We start from the raw sequence: 17,942 nt of genomic DNA, 5'->3' as shown, positions 1-17,942 counted from the left end.
CTTCCATGTTCCTGCTTTACTCCTGGATATATTTTCTCATTGACTGAGGTTGTTAGCCTTGATGCTGCAGGGGCTGTGTCTGGGTGCGTTGCACTCGGGGAAGTGAGTACTCTGTCCATCAGCCCACCTGCAGGCAGCCCTGGCCACAGCCTCACATGGACTAGAGGAACTGTAGTTCCTTTGTTTCCCTGGTTTCTGTTCTGTCTGTCCTCTGTAGAGATTTTGCCAGCTTGTTATCTTTCGGCAGGGAGGCCTTGGAGAGAGCAAGGTGTTTGTAATAGTAGCATGAGGCACTTAACTGGGTTCAGGTGCAGAAGGAGACATTCAGTTGCCAGATCAGTTATAACAGCATTTTTCTTCTGCTCTGTGGAAAATGCAGTCTGTTGGAATGGCTTTGCAGACTACTCTTGTCCAACAGAGTACTTGCAGGGCTTTTCCTGGATATCCTGTCCTGGGCTATTGATTTTCCTTTGAATCTGCTGGGATTCCTCTTGTTCAAGCAACAGCCTCCAATTATTCACACTGTCCCCTCCTTTTCTCATTTCAGTGTGTCAATACATTTTGGGCTGCAGAACAATAGAAAACTTATTAATCTCCTTTGAAGAATGAAACAGAATGAAAACTCCTTAATAGTATTTATAAAATGAATAATATTTTTTAAAATATTAATAATTTTGTAAAATAAAACATGTCCATCTCATGTTCCCTATCTCTGTGCAGTTATTTCAAATTGTTGTAGCACATGCTAGGATGAGACAAGGAGGGAGGCTTGTAGTGTGGAGACAGCTTGGAAAAGTTAGCTGCTGAGAACCTGACAAATTCTGGCATGAAGCATATACCGTAGTATTTCAGTAAATATCTTCTGTTAGTTCTGGCTAAAGCTGTTTCTCCACTAAGAAAGATGATCTTCATCTCTGGGCTAGAACCAATCACAAATTATAATGAAAATTGGCAACTGCAAGCATGAAAAGTCATTGATCCAAAAATTCATGAACTGTCTTTCATGTAGTGAGATTTCTTTTTGAACTTCAGCTGAGGTTCTTTCTATTTGCTTATTCTTGGTTTTGAACTTTTAGGAGTAATTTTTTACTCTCTTCAGCTTTGGCAATGTGAAATAAAAAAAAGAAGTGAGAGGTATGTAATTCAACATGCAGTGTATCTGCATATTTCCAGAGTTGTAAAAGGGAGGAGAGGAAGGGGGGTGGGGCGCGGGGGGAGGGGGGGGTAAAGAAGGAAAAAAGAAAAGAAGAAAAAAAAAAAAAGAGAGATGTTGCCAGAGTTCCTCCAAGGTGTAGAAAATTTTCTACATTTCCAGAAGGGAACAATTCAGGCTCCCTGTTGTTGTTGTAAGGGACTTTGTAAAGTACATGTAAAGACAGACAGGAATGCTCAACTTTGCACATGTTTCAAGGAGCAGCTAGGTCTCCTACTACTCTTTAGGCATGGTTTTAAAAAAGAAGGGAATATCGTTTACTATTATAATATGTTTCTAGTAAAGAAGAATTAAAGATGTCTGTTGGTCTGTCACCCCTTGGAGAGCAGCAGATGTTCTGTTTTATTGTCCCACTGTGGGCATTATCTGAACAATTTAACTAACAACTTCCAATGTAGTCTAAATTGCCTTACTCCCTATTTGGCTACTGGGAACACTGGAGTTTACTGCAGAAAGTGATCTTTAACCTTGAGAGTTAATGAGAAGATTTCAGAATGTTGTGCTGATAGCTGGAGCTTCTTATTCCCCACTCATGTAATTGGAAAGAGCTTGTTTTGTGTAGTCCCCAAACTTTGCAGCTTCCCAGACCATACTCCGACCTACCCCCAGTGAAAGGTCAGGCACAGCATCGCATCTTTTTGCAGAGAGCTGCACTATCTGCCCTCCCATGTCATGGGTATGGCAGCTCTGCTGCTGTGCATCCCCTGTGGATGAGGAGGGCTAGTGGCATTTCATCTCATTACTTAAACACGCAAATACTTGATTTGTCTTGAGGGATTCAGTTTGATACTTGCAGCTGAATGACAGAAAATAATATTCTTGAGATCTTTATGCTCTGTGCTTTGCCTTTGAGCTGTATTAGTCACTGCGTGCAGAAGAGCCTTCTGCTAAAATTGTCTATCTGAGCACATGGGGTGGCATGACATGGCCTTTTCCTAGTTCTGCTTGAGATCTTTTACTCTTCTTGGTCATCATCAGCAGATGTGAGCTCAGCGAAACGTTAACTTGCAGAGATTTGATAACACTTTAAATGAGAGTGTGTTTCATGAGTGTACCAACATGTTTCTAATAATCCTAGTAAATGTTTCTGTCATGGAAACAAGAACAAGTGCTATTAAAATTGCGGAAGCTGTTAGTAATTTTTAATAGTTGTTCAGGACTATGTTCACTCTATCTTATTATAGATGTCAGTTGTAATTTTTTTTTGCCATGTCGGAAGCTTGTTAGTGTGCAGTAGAGGCTGTTCCTTCCCACACGTTCTTTTTTCTTTAAATTTTGTGCATGTAGCTATGAAAATGCATGCACAGATAATTTCTGACCAAAAAACCCCCCTTCAAATGATTATAACCAAGTTTTCTTGGTTGTCGTAACTATTATGCTTCAGGTAAAAATCTGTCTAAATAATTTCTGTAATGAAGCTACGTGGATTTTGGGTAACGCAGGTTCAGATCCACCTCCAGGTGCTGATATCCCAAAATTGTTGCCTTCTCCAGCCTGACAGTGGTCTGCAAGCTGGATGTAAGCGATCAGATTCATATCTCAGAAAAAAAACCATTTTTGATGATTCCTGTACTTCTCTGCAGTGGAGCGAGGCTGGAGCCAGCCATGCTCACCCCAGCCTGCAGGGAGGAGAGGCCAGATGCCCAGTGCCTGCTCCATGGTGAGGAGGTTCTGCTCCACAGAAACGTGGAGGTGTGCCAGATTAACAGCCAAACACTTTCAAAGATGGAGTGTTCATCCATCAAGGAAGTACCTCTTCCCTCACTGTTTCAAATATAAATGAGGTAAACAACCATCATACAGAACTTGTTCACAGTTCACATAGTTAAGATACTGATAGCATCCCACTGCTGCCCATTATTTACCATACCCTGTCTAAACACTGGACTATTTGGTGATGGTCCCGTTGTGATGTGTTTACTAATCCAGAAGTTTGGTTGTTTTTTCCCCCTTCTAAATCCCAGTAGAAATGCCATAGGTTTTCATTTCGCTGCTGTTTGCCCAGGAGATGGCCAGTGGGTAGGGTTTCCTTCACCGGGCAGGAGCCGCAGAGGCGATGCTGACGGGCAGCACGGGGGCTCCGCAGCCCTCTGGGGCAGTGCGGACCATTACCCCTTTGAAAAGTCAATTAGCGCTGTAATTCATGAGCCAGTGGATGCGGCATTAGGTTCTGATGGAGAGTACGGAAGGAGAGAGATTCCTGTACCAGCTTTGTAAGGACTTGTGTAACAAGTAGTCCCTTGCTAATTACACGCATACCTGCTGAATTGCAATTAAGCATGTTTAACTCTTTGGTATCTGGATATGATCCACATAGGAATTCCCACCTCACATATGAGGTGATGTAGTGATGCACGAGGCTGTATTGGCAACAGATGTTGATAGAAAGTTGATTCTAGTGTAAGTCAGAATGGATATAGACTGACAAGTAGTTCTGAACCCCTAATATCTGGTACTGCAGAGTAATGGCACTTCTACCCACCCCTTTTCCTCATATAAAGGCACAGGGGTGGCCTGGGGACCAGAAGGGGGTCACGACATTGGCAACCACAGCAGGTTTTCTGCAGCTGAAACTCACTGATGAAAGAACTGTGACATGTATTATAGACATTATATCCCTCCTGGTTCTTCCCAACTGAGCTCTTCAAGTTACAATCTCAATCCTATTGTTGCATCTGTATTTCTTCCCTTCTGTCCAGGAAAAAGTTGCAAACTTCTTCCTCTAAGTGAGCCTTTCTGAGCCTACCCAAAGCATTTAGACCATAAATAGTATACAGTTTTCACATCACTGCATTACGTTGACTAACAGGAGCAATTTTACCATTCAGTTTTAGGGGTTTTTCAAAGTTGTGGTAAGAAAAATATCTGCCAACTTCCTTCCTGTGTCTCAGAGGGGTGAAGCCTTATCAACTCAAAGCAGCTAGGAATTTGCTTCTGTCCCTGCAAACCCTTGCCTGCACTGCAAAATGACTTGTGAATACAAACTACAGTGTCTTCATTATAATATACTAAATATCAATCAGAGTCTTATTAGCAAGGCATGATCTTTGATGTAAGCAGAAAAACTTCAGCAGTAGCAAAGTTGATGATGCTTCTACTGTCACGCAAGTGTTTGAAAAAGTAATGAGCGGGATGCTATTTTTCAAAAAATTTCTAACATCTGGGGGACTAGAAGTGCATTTTTCCTAGATTTGTAGCAATAGTGTGAAAATAGGTAAAGAGGTAATCCAGCATGTTTTAAGGAAATCCGTGAAGAATGTACCCAAAAAACTGAGACTGCAGCTCATTAAAACATACTGAAACATAATTTTTTGACAGAGACAAGTAGAACATTTGTAAGATCTGACATTTTTGTCTTTTCTTTTGGCATGCAAAGATATTTGCATTTTAGAAAAAAGCTCAGAGAAAGGAGACGGAGAAGGTGTAGGTAATTAAATTTTAATTTTGGTTTTAAAGATCTTTCTCTAATTAGCTTTAAAAGTCAGTGTCTAAGTAAATTGAGTTTCAAGGTGCAATCATCTTTTTCCTCCTGGATCTCAGTATTCAAAAGTAAGAAGAAAGAATATTAGAGAAACAGAAGGAAGATTGTTATTTTAAAGGCCTTTCAAGATAAGGATTTAACATTACCTCATTATTAAAATATAACTCTGGCAGGTTGATGTTTTCTTATTTTTGAATTTCAAAGTCATTGAGCCGTCATGGTTGGGAAAATGGAAAACTTAGGTTCTATTAGAAGAAATTGGAAATGATACTAAGAAGGTAAGGACTTTTCTTCTTTCTTTTGCTTTGTAATAAGACTTTTTGTGGTGGCTTGGTTGCATTCTTTTCACTGCTGTCCATTCTTCCAGAGATGTTCTTACTTTTCTATGAGTCGTTTTTGATCGTAGGCATGCTAATATAGTGTCTTGTATTTCTTAAAGGTATGCTAGCATGCAGTGGGTTTTTGTTTCTACATTTTACACAGCCAAGAGTATTTTCTCTTAAATTTATGTGATGGCTGGGGACATACGCACACCTGTCAGGTTTTGCAGGCTGAGTGTAAGAGTCCCACGACCTGCCTCGTTCATCTGCCATCTGCTAGACCATGTTGTGCATTTTTAGTGCCGTGGTATGGCCTCTGTCCCGCTCCTGACGTGGCTGCCTGCCAGATCTCCAACTGAATGGGGCAGTGGTATGAGGAAAACAGAATAATTGTGATTTGTCACGATTTTAATGTGCGACTGCTTATAAATGTGCCATTTTAAAGCTAAAGAAATAAGAAAGCAGAGAACAATATTTGGTAACATTGAAAATATGTCTGTGAGGAAGTACATAAGCTGTTGTTTGAAGATGAATAGCTAGAAGAATAACTGAAAACAGTTGGGTTTGTACATGAAGTAGTTATAAATATCTGGAATTGTGTGAAGTTAACTGTTTTTTTTTTTTCTCTGCAAGAGGAATGGCAGTCTTGTTATTTAACCAAGAGTCCTGAATGTAGAGAAATTAATTTCAGAAGTTGACGTTTATAAGCATAAACTTATTTTCAAGTAGAGAAATGCTAATTATCTAAACTATGTAATCTTAAGCTTTCTCGTAATTCTGAAAGGGAGAGCCATGAACACTAGGTAGTTTGCATTTGTAGGTGAATGATGCACGATTGATATAATATTTGCAAATGTTAAAGCATTTGATAGAAATTTAAGCGTCTTGGAAATTCCAAGTTATTGTGAGCATAAACACTTCAGTATGGTTTGAAAATCAGCATAGAAATCTTAAAAGTGGGAGGCAATCTTAGTCTAGAGATTGTTGTCCAGTAGGGTGTCATGAGGATTCCTGTTAGTTTTGGTTTTATTTAACATCTTTAAATCTGGGAGAAGCAGTACTGTAAATAGTATATTAATTAAATTTCCAGATATTGATAAACTAGGAAGGGACAATAATATGAACGGAGGAAAGATAAATATCCCAATGGAGATGTAGTACACATACTGGAAAAATACACTTTAATTCAGCCTGAATAAATAGAAGCTAACGTATAAGAGTATTGATCTAAACTGAACATATACTGTAATTAATAAGACAAAAGTGCTGAAGTGAGGCTATAGAAAAAGTTTTAGGATTTCTGTGGATGTTCTGGATTGATACTATGACAATAAAATACCCAAATCGGATTATTATTGACTATATATTAGTGTCAAAATTAAAAAAAAAAAAAAAAAAGACAGGGAGGATAATCCTTGTAAGACAGCACTGAGGGTATTTCTTAAGAGTAATACACTATTCTGGGTGTCTTCTGAACAATTTAAGACCAGAATAACATTTACAAAAATGAACAGCAATAGAGAATTAAGAGAGGCTGAGATGAAGTTATGTGCTGTGCAGTACCGTTTAGGGGAGAAACGCTGTAATTGTCTGTGACACATGAAAGGAGAATATAGTTTTGTAAGTGAAGGGGAGATAACTAGTAACAGGAGGATAAACCTGAGGAAAATAATACAAATTTAGGAAAAAAAAAATCTGAAAATTTTGATCAAGTAAGGAGTATTCACTTTGGGAAATGCTGCAAATTCTTTTATTAAATAATCATTACTTACAAATGGAATGGATTCTAGGGGAGAGAAAAATACTGCTCTGGGCCATGAAGAGAGAGTTGGTGGTGTGTGTGTATATATATATCTATCTATGTCCTTCCTTTGCTGTCATGTCCAAAAGTATGTTTCTGAAAAGATCTACAACTGGTGGTAGCTTTGCAATGCTACTGTTTCGCGTCCCTCCCAGCAGCCATCTCCATATAGCATGCCCGAGCTTGCTTCTGCAGGACAGATGGTGCAGTTGTCTGGGGAGTAGTTCTTCACCTCTTGGAACTGCTTATGTTTTAAATATTTTTTTCTTTTCTAATTCAAGATGCCTACATTTGATTTGCACTGTTTTGTTAATCTTGTAGAGAAGTGCTGGCTTATGTTAGCTGCTGCTAGGGTTTAATGCAGTTTGTAGATAAATTCACAATCAGCTGGTTTTTGTCTCCAACTGTTTTTCTTCTATCTGGAGAGAAAAAGCTTTGAAAACCTGTGTGGTAGTCAAGTTTGCAACAGCCTCAGTGGTCTTTGGAAGTTACCATCGCCTTGTCGCTAGAGGTTTGCAAGAATGAAAGTTGAACCAGTTTGGGGATTTGAGCTTTTGAAGGTTGTAAGGAATGTTTGGCTCTCGCTGTGTCCAGCTGAGTGGAACGAGGAGCTGAACTGAACCTGTTGAAATTAGAACCAGAGTTCGGGAAGCTGTGCTGGAGTGTGAAACTCAAGGCTAATCTAAATTTTTTTTAAAAACCTATTTCAGTTAAATATAGACAAAGTCTTAACTTGTAGTTTCAAGTACTTCAAGCTGAAAGAAGCACTCTTGCTTTCCTGAGCCCCAGGATGACCTTGATTCATCCTTCCTCTTGAACTCCAGATGAGGATTTGAGTGGTACGATGAACTGGATGGGTGACGCAAGCAGTAAAATTGTTGAGTCTCTCTCTCCCATCCCCAGACCGTTTTCTTGGTGCTGAGGTAGGCTCTCTGAACGTATTGTGTATACAACACACCTCAACATATATACGTATCTACAAGCTCACTTTCAGAAACTCCGAGCAACTTCCTTGTTGAAAGCTACTCTTTCCCACAGAGTTTTTTGGTTTTATTGAATCATCATTTTCGCAGAGAAGACTCTTGAGTGTAAAGGGCGGGGGGAAGTCCTGTTCAGGTCTACTCATCAGTCATGGGCCTGTGTGAGGTGGCCAGAAACGACCATAAGATCATTTTTCATTTCTTTGCCTTAAATTCACTGCAAACCAAACTGTGCATCAGTGTGCATCAGAGCTGAAGCATCAGTTGAAATCTTCAGAGTAAAATTGTATTGGCTATATAAATATACGTGTGTATTTTTTGAGTCATGTCCTCCAAGCTGACATCCAAGAGGAAATTGGTATGGGAAGGTATATATTAGCTCTGCTCTGAGACCACCATCCTTTGCGCTGAATGCCTGCATGCATGTATTCAGCTTTATGGATGAAATTTGCCAGATCCTCAAATGCTTTGGCTCGTGAGCATATTTGAAAATCAGAGAAGGTGATGACCCTTTTAAAATAAAAATGGAATTGCTGGCAGGAAGGAAAGGTACAACTTTGTGTTCTTAACATTTAAAGATGGTTATAAAATGCATATTGGCTGTTTTTATAATTTATAGTGAAACTGCTGTTGCTTTTAATAAAATGAGACTTCCAGTCAGAATTTCATGATTATGAATGTGAGCATTTTGTTATCCAGCTTGGATTTATCCTACAAATAACCATTTTCTAGCAGAACTGTGGCTATATACATAACTTAATGGGATTCTCTGTCACACATAATTCTTTCTGAAGTTATAGTGTTGGACTCATTGCTGAATACTTCAAGTCATTGAAGTGGCTCAAGAACTGAGTTAGTGGTAACTTTCATGATTTTTAATTTAATTTTTCCTTAATTCTTAGACTTTTAAAACTTCCTGTAATTCCTTATTAGATTTACTGTTTCAAGTGCTTATTTAAAAGGCACCTTAGCTGCAGAAGCAAATCAATATTTACAGTGCATTAGTGCCACAGAGAATTTGAAGCCTTGTGATTAGAGTTCATTGCTGTTTTATCCACTCTTCAAAGAAACCACAGACTTCAAACGGTATCAGCCATCATCCTGGAATCAGTGACATTGCATCAGTCCCATGCGTACTTCATCTTGTGGTTTAATTATTAAGTTCCTTTCCTTTGATTTTCCTTTTAATATTTCAAAGTATATCCTTTTCAAATCTATAAATTCAGGTAAACCAGAAGATTGTAACCAACAATATATCGGTAGAAAAATCTGTTCAATATTTTCTTTTTTGTTGTTGTTGTTTTAATGGAGAGTATAAAAACCGAGTTAGAATGGTCTCTCAGAATAGAATTGGAGACAGGAATGCAGGAGATTATATTTACAACTTGTGGTTAATATAGCGTGAATAAGTTTTAATTCTTGGATTAATACCTGGAGCGGTATTGGCCATTGCCAAACAGCATACACTAGAGCTAGCTTCATGTGCTTTCCATTCCAGCAATAAAAAAAAAACCAAACCATTTGTTTCAATTTCTAGTTTATCTGGGAAATACATAGACCCAACACATCTGAATTACTGTCTTTTATAATTCACTTTATTGTGAAGTTTGATTAGTAATATAAATCACTTTTCCTTATGTATGGACCATTTTCATAAGGAGAAACTAGAATTGATCACGTTGTATCTTTGTATTGACAGAAGACTTTTTTTTTTTTTTAAGATTTGGAGAAGTGCTCAATAAATGTCCAAAAATACCTCAATAACTAACCTTACTAAAATAAAATGGGTGATATTAAAGGCGGCTCCAGTTTTCTCTGGAGCATATTAATATTTGGGAATTCCATTGCATAATTAACTTTCTGTATTGTGAAAAGTCTCTGCTACTTAGCATGGCACAAACTGTCAGGTTTTCAGCTACAAAGCAAAAGGCAAGGCAGTGGTAATCGCTCGCTCGCCTCCAGAAGTGCTGACTTGAGTTCCAGTTTCTTTCTTTCTTTGTTGGCAATTCGGCTTCTCTTCTTATAGAAGTTCACCTAACTGAACTTTTGTTTTGTCAAGTAATTTGAAGAAAGGGTGTAAAAATATAAGAACATTTTGCAATCACCATGCTTATATATAGATGTACGAGCATAAGGAGCGAGTGAACTCATGTTTGAAAATTGTAATTCTCTGTTGTAGGGTGGGTAGCAAAGGCAAACAGGATAATATGCACGGGCTGCTGCTTGGAACAAATATAGATTGGTATTTTTCTTAAGTGGCACTACCTACTACAGAGCCACTTCCTTGCCAGGCTAATCTAATAAATGAGTGTATGTTCCGGGCTGAGCCAGCAGCACGGGCACTGCTGTTGGTGGGTCACTTCATTACACTTTGTGGGGCCGTGGCTGGGACTGCAGCTGGGCCACCTTTGTTACAGAGATCCCTCGCGGTTTGGTAGTGTACTTTCGTTATGTTTGCCGTCTAGGGGGAGATGAGAGGCTTTACCTTCAGCTGCTTCATGAAACTTGAAGTAGTTGAAGACAAGGCAATAAAAGAAAACGCCTCTATTATGACTTTATGAGGATATACTGAGTAATCAAAATCGAAGTAGAGTTAACTCAGACCATAAATACTTTTCTGTGTAATTGAAGTGTTCTTTCCTGAAATATTCTTTTAATTACTTCTAGTTCTGTTATACATATATATATATAAAAAAATATGTACAAATGTACATATTTATAAAAGAAAACATTTTATTTGCTAGAAACTAACTTGTGTGAATATTTTTGTTATGAAAATAATAATTAAGAAAAGAATTTTCAAAGGAAAGAGAAATAGTACAATGATTGTGTGGGAAGAAACATAAATTAATTCTGTTATTCTTGTATACCAGGGTGGACATGAAATAGAATGACTGTTTGGTGTTTCATCCTGTAACACTTGTGCATACCTCGGCAGCACAAGTCCTAGTTGTTTAAAAAAAAAAAAAAATTCTCACACATTTTCTCTGTGTGGCATGACTTACTGTATTTCTCACTGTCTTTATAATGCCATGCAAAATAAGGTTCTATATTTTAATACTGTTATACGTAGTGTTAACATAAAGCTGTTGTAAAACTTAAGACTCGTCACTTAAACTCCTGTCATTGTGTTTTCCTGCTAGTATTGTGAGACGTACACCTTCAGCTTCCTTGGGAACTGTTTCATCAAAGCATTAAAAACCAGCCTGGTTTTCATTCTCAGGTGTTGCCCAGCATGCCTTTCCCAGTGACTCTGCTGCTTACGTGTCGTAGCTTTCACCTTTCCCTTTTCCACTTTGCATTCAAGGTTCCCAGTGCAGCAGTAAAGAGAAATACAACTGATAAATCACGTCCCCTCCATTCTGATGTTGAGTGGGAGAGTGCTAAGAGGTCGCAAATACAGGCAATGAAACCTCAGTTTGGGCAAGGAGACGATAGATGTGTGGATATTTGTTGTAGGATAATAAATGAAATTGGAAAAAATTAAGTTGTATTTCAAGAGAAACTAACTTTAATGTGCCATCAAAGTTTCCAGAATGGATTTGACCTCTACATATATTAAAAAAACCTATCTCTTTCCAATCAGTCTACCTGCCTGCTGCATCATTTATTACTAATGAAATATTTTTCTCCTGTCAGTCATGCCAACTGGAAGGCTAAGGGAATCGGGGTAAATCAGCACAGATCTTGTTTCAGCTGTCAGGAAGAGGCAACGGAAGAATGCAGAATAGAAAGTGGTCACTTCCATAAGTTTTGAGAAAGAACTGGAGAGTATAATTTAGAAGGTGATGGGGCTGCCTTTCGCTGCAAAGAAGCTGTTGCGCAGCTTCTTGTAAGGATGTTGTGCTGGCAGTGCCCATGCTGCAGCCATGGCAGTGGGGTGGGGGACGTGTTGTCTTAGTCCACCCCTTAATTGTCACCAGGCTGTTGAATTTAGGCCTTTGGCTACTTGCTCTTTAAAATACCTGCAAGTCACCTTAGCCTCTTAGTTGTCAAGCTTACGCTGTTTTTCTATTTTACACAACAACCGACAGATAGTAACGATGCTGTGTTTGTACTTGTAAAGCCAACGAGCTGTACTAGGTTCAAAGAGCTTGGTTTGGCCCTCATTTTCTCCTGGTGTGGCCAAGCTACAAGGTTACGGTTTTGAGGAAACAGACCTTGTCCTTGAGGAACTATGCTGAGGTCAATAACTCCTTACTTTGTGAGACCATATTTGTCAAAACCACCCATCCAGAGCTTGAAAAAATATTTTTCTTATGTGAAAAACATTTTAAATCTAGTCAGTGTTTATTTACTGTCTGTTTTATTCTTCAGATATGCCTCTTCATGTCCGACGTAGTAGTGACCCTGCACTGATTGGCCTCTCAACCTCTGTAAGTGACACAAATTTTTCTTCAGAAGAGCCTTCACGGAAAAACCCTACAAGGTGGTCCACAACAGCAGGCTTTCTCAAGCAGAACACCCCTGGCGTACCCAGTGCTCATGAAAGAAAGGTATATTTCTTTCCCCCTCTTTATTCAATAAATGACAAACGTGCATGAATCTTTAATTGTTGTTTTGTCCTTCTCTCACCTGCCCCTGGTTTAAACTTGTGTTTTCTGACCTTGTCCACCAAACCCCATCATCAGCAGAGGAGTGTTAGTGTCGCACATGCGTCCTGCCCTCAGGAGACTCTTGGTGATGCCCACAGCAGGGGCTCTAAAAACTTGATTTTGCCATTAACTGTAGTTGAAGCTCTGATTACTCATTACTCTGCATAGCAGGGCCTAAATGCTGTCATGTGTTTTCTTTGAATGCAAATAGGTCATGTCTATAATGATTTTTACTGATCTCCATAGAAGTCCTAATGTCAATGAATAATCTGCATGCCCACAGCTGGTGTGGTCTGTGTTTCTGATATAGCATTGCTAGTTTTTACTTTCTGAGGCATTAGTCAAGTAATACAAAACACAAATTGCAAATGCTGTCTTTCCTTGATAACATTCTTAAAACTAAACCAGTGAAATGCAGAGTGAGTATTTTTTCCTTCATTTTTTCAATATGATTTCAGTATCTCTACATGAATTGCATTATTAGCTAGAGAAGTCAGCAGGAAGTTCTCTTCTCAGTGCATTATTTAAAATAAAATTGGAAGAAAGACTCCCTTTTGTACAGTCCCCAACATTGCCCATAATTGTGATGGTAACTTGCAAACAAACTCACATGTGTATTTTCCAGTAGAAATTAGTAATTTTTAAGGAAAGTTACTTTTTTGGTTACCATTCTGACTGCACAGCACAAAATCCTGTTGGCAAATATGCAGCTTATTATAGCTATTTTATTTTTTTTCTTTATTATTATTAATTCTGTGCAGTATAAACGCAAACTAAGACTCTGCAGCCAGGACTCCCACACCCCAAATAAAGAAGTCTTTACATGCTGCTAATGAACTGAACCATCTTTGGTGGGCTTTTGGTTATTTCAAAAACATCTATAAAAGCACAGTGTTCATAGGCATTGAGGTCCACATTCTTATAGAGGTGTCAGTTTAACATGGTATCGTTAGGTCTCTGCTTGATCGGCATTTCAGGTAAGTCATGGTATATTTTCTGTCACTTGCACTGGTGTGCCACAGAAGTGCATGTTGTTTTGAAAAATATCTTTTATACTATTCTGATCTGGAGAAGAAAAATTATAATCTAATCCATTTGAAGTGTTAAAATTTTCAGTTAATTTTTCTGAAATCATAATGAGACTGCACTTCATTACTCCACAAGCATAGATATGGAGGGCCATACATAGCATAATCAGATTTCTTTGAGTGTCTGAAGTTAGGAGAAATTGGAGAGAATTGAACAGCAGCTAATCTTTCACACTAGTCTTCTCGCATCATTAGTTGTTCAGCATGTACTTAGTCTTGATTTTTGTGAAAATATTTCATGTCTTAGTGGAGCATGGTGACCAAACTGGAAAGGAACGCATGTGATCTCATGTAGTGATGGGAAGCAAGGCACAAGAGAACATTAAATCAAGAAGACGGGAAAGAACTAACATAGGTTAGTTAGTTCAACAGATACTGATAATGTCTTTTACCTTTTTTGCACACTCTACGTCGATCCTTTGACTAGAACAGATTACCGAGTGCACTGTTTTTAATAGGTAAGATGCAGTAAACAACTGGAATTAAATAATAATTGCTTGTGCAACATATGTTATGAATTAGTCCCAAGTTTATTTGTGCTAGACTGTTTTTTTGTGTTTTCAGCATCTTGATTTCTTCATGTGAGTCAAGATTTTGTAGTGAATCCCATTTCTCTTAGGAATGGATATTAAGAATTCTCCTTTCCTTTCCCAGTATTAGCAACAATGTCATTTGTAGTAGTATTCTAAAAGGTGCATTTCTGAACTCTCTGTCACCAGTCACTTACCAAAGTACTAACACTGAATTTTTCTAAATGTATTTTGGTTATTTGAACTATAACAAATCCTCACTACTTTTCTTATGTTAGGTTGTTTTCTTCAGCTACTCAGGTAACAAAAAGACATGGCTGTGCTTTGTTCCAGACTGTTTCGTTGATTATAGATGACACAAACGTTTCAAGCAAAGCAATGAGAACAATCTTAATTTTCTGCTCAGCGCATTGGGCTTGAGCACCCATATATCTTTCGTGGGCGGTTGGCACTACGTAATGTTTTCACTGCAGTTCTCTCTCTTGACAGCACAAGAACATATGTTCTTGGGCTGAGATTTGCAGCACAGTTGTAGATTAGCAACTTTGCCCCAGCAGTATCTTGCAGAAACAAGAAAAGGGTTTCTGGGAGAGTTGCCAAAAGCTTCATCCACCTACTGACTCTAAGAAGTGACATTACTTTCAGCCTGTCACCTCTAAAGAGAAATAATTGACAGGTAGAAACCCTGTCCAATTTTTGGAGGAAATAGCAGAGGGAAACTGCGTGTATCTGGCAGAAGGGATTTATTTCTTGGGGGCAAGCGAAAGAAGACTCCTTATTGGTGTTTGTTTCATTTTGGGTAAGAAGAATTTGGAACAGCAGGAAAATGGGCAGATGCCCAAGATGAGATGGAATGACGGGGTGGGAGTGCTGCCATGCACTGAGGGCTGTGAGGAGCCAGGACATATGCCAGTAGTTCTGGGCAAACAGAAAGGGAAAAGGGCACTGGGGAAGAGGAAAAAATGTGGGATGTTTGAAGGATCCTGTTGAAGAAATTGTAGCGCTACCTGTAGTTATTAGGGTAGATGAAGCAGGACATGAGGCTCTCCTGTGTCCTTAAGAAAAGACGAGAATGACCAGAGAGGGACAGAGTTTGGTTTGGAGGGGCCTGAGTAGGTCCTGCGAAGATTTGAATGTGTGTTGAACTTGAGATGCATGTCTACTACAGTAAGTAGGATGTTTTGTTATGAAGCCCTTGCACTAAACTGAGACGTGCTCTCTCATCCATTGTTCATATCATCTCATTGTAAAGAAACATATTTATTGTCAGGATATCACAATACAGTCGGTTTCCTTAGAATTGGAATCTCGATCATTTCTGGTTTCTGTGTTGTTCACCTCTAAGAGCAACTTGAAACCAGACATTCTATGTCCCAAAGTACTTATTTATTTGAAGAATTATCATTATTATTGATTATTTACAAGTTATTGTAGTGTTGGTAACTGTACTCAGCTAGGTGATTCCTGACATCTTCCTTCTGTATCGTTCCCATGAGTGGTCTTAACCAAATGATTAGGTCTCCTCATCTGTGCCAGTATTCACGAAATTGGCTCATGATTATCATCAGCTTTACTAGGTAAATTCATGTCCTTTTCTTTTTTTTTTTTTAACTGGATATTAAAATCACTTTCAGATACTTTTTTGTGTGAGAGACATATCTGTATTACCTAGTGACTCACAGCTTGACTTAATCCTGTCTCTTGCTTCCTTGAGCCATTCTAATGAAACAAGAAGAAATGTCTTAGTAAAAATATCTTCTCAAAGGCCTGCAGTAATACCTGATTTGCAAGCTGTAATTTTGTTTGAATTGTATTGAACTGTACAGCTGAACAGATTGTATGCAGCTGAAGCATATCATGTGGTTTTTTTTCCACTGCAGTAAAATGTTTTTTGTTATTGTTGTTTTCTGAATAACTGTTAATTTGAATCACATTCTTAATAATTCAGTACCAAAGCCTATTGCTTAACTAGCTGTCCCTAATAGGTGTGAGCTGCATAAATGAAAATCAGGTTTCTTTTCCCTTAGATGTTTGCGTTACTGTATTGGAAGAACATAAATGCAACAACCAGATATGTTGTGTCTTATAGTGACTGTGAATTAATTATCCCATATATTTTCAGTGTGTTTTTTTAAATTTGCATCTCCATTTGTGGTGAGGAAATTAGTTATCTGCTTTAGTCCTGCTTCTCTGAAAGATGCAAGGCTTAGTAGTTAACCTGCCTTGCTTAATGCAGGGATATACCATGGCTAACTGGCTTATGAAAAATTTCCCACTGTGACTTTCCTGAATTTGATTCATATATTGTTGCATCAGAGATAACAGCATTGGTACAGCAGAAAGAAGTGAAAATGTACCCTAAGAAGGAGAGCTCAAGAGAGAGAATGAGAAAGAAAAATGATTGTTCATGGGCTTCTGTGTCTCTCTCGCTCCTGGGTTCACCCACCTGGAGCAAAGCAAATGGCATGCAATGTGCTCTGCGGGGTGGATCAGCAACAGCAAACACATAGCTGAGTGTACTTGGCACATCATTTTTAAAATTTTTTTTCTTCTCTTTTTGCCTTTGCCATTTAGTCAGCAGCCAGTTTTGTTTGTTTTTAAATGGGTTTGCCCATATATGTATTTTGAGGTTGAAAATAGCCATGCCTTGTAGGAATAATTATTTTCAGGATGTGCTTTCTTCATACTTGGAAACCTAATCTTTTTGGGCCCTGTAAACTGCAGAGGAAGAATTTGAAACTGTACGGGAGTGATCTAAGTCTCATCTAGTGTCAAATCCCTTACCTGTAAAGCATTGTGTTTCCCACCATCTCTTCTTGCAGGTATTTTTACTGTTCCTATGGGTTGAGACTGATGAATACAAATTTTCAGATTGTTGGATTGTAGTTTTTTTATTTATGTGAAAGATGCAATGCTTTCTAATCCTCTTTGTAAACAGAATAAAAAAAGTATTTCTCTAATGGAGTATGTCTAGATAGGAGAAAAGCATGCATGCATTATATGAAAAGCTTCAACAATAATGGTATGTCAGTGTCAAAATCAGATTTAAAGTGAACATTAGTTTCATTTAGCTTTGAGTCTTTTTAAACAGAGCTTAGTGAAGTTTGCTTTATCACCGTCACCAAAGACACAGTATTTCAATACGTTTTAACTATAATTCAGAAGATTGAAGAGTCTTACATTAGAACTGTGTGTGTTAGTGTCATTTTATAGCCAGCGAGTAAATCAATTAGATTGACTAGGGAAGACTGGGAACTAAAAGACTGGGCATCATTCTGGGAACAAGAGACAGAAGTGTTGCTGATGCTGCTTGGGAACCTTCGTCTCTGGTTCGTACTCCTGCAGAAGGGAGGTAGCACGTACCGATGAACAATGTTGGTGAAGTGCTACGATACAACAGAATCAGCTAAGGAGAAATACAGAGTAAATGCAAAGAGCCTGGCATCTCTGTCATGATAGGTTTTAAACCCCCGCATAATGAATGCAGCTTTCTGCTTTCAAAATAAAAATGCAATGTTTTAAACAGAAGCTCTGAAGGATTCAATAGCCATGAATATTTCTTCATCCAGGTGTATTTGAGCAGGGCTTTTCTCTCTTCAGTGAGACAGTCACAATTTTTGTCATTTCAGATGTGATTTCACATAGACTGAGAGGAAGGGAGAATGTGAGCGAGTTATCCACAGATGATGAAATAGTGTTTTAATGCAGAAAATGTTGTTATAGGAGAGAGATTAATGGAAATTAAAAAACCCCAAAAGTTAGATGTATCAGTTTTCTTTCTTTGTGATAGAAACTTGCTGGCAGCTTGTCACATGATGATGAAATAGTTTAGAGGAATCGTACCCAAACAGAGTACAATATAAAATAAACATAGTATGTGTTATTTTTGTCCTGGGTAGTGTGTAAAATTCATGACTTTCACAGAATCACAGAA

General features: G+C 38.3%; 1 protein-coding gene across 15 annotated transcripts in view; it reads left to right on the top strand.

Annotated features, from left to right (window-relative positions):
• PARD3 (par-3 family cell polarity regulator) overlaps positions 1–17,942 on the top strand; it is a 463,980-nt gene that overhangs the window by 178,241 nt on the left and 267,797 nt on the right. For all 15 annotated transcript variants that reach the window (XM_072854616.1, XM_072854617.1, XM_072854615.1 and 12 more), the window contains exon 4: positions 12,113–12,291. In XM_072854616.1, the coding sequence (XP_072710717.1) occupies positions 12,113–12,291 (179 nt within the window). The remainder of the gene's footprint in view (positions 1–12,112; positions 12,292–17,942) is intronic.

The sequence above is a fragment of the Ciconia boyciana genome, chromosome 2, assembly GCF_034638445.1.
Source record: "Ciconia boyciana chromosome 2, ASM3463844v1, whole genome shotgun sequence".
Classification (NCBI taxonomy): domain Eukaryota; kingdom Metazoa; phylum Chordata; class Aves; order Ciconiiformes; family Ciconiidae; genus Ciconia; species Ciconia boyciana.
This window is presented reverse-complemented; position numbering and strand designations above follow the sequence as displayed.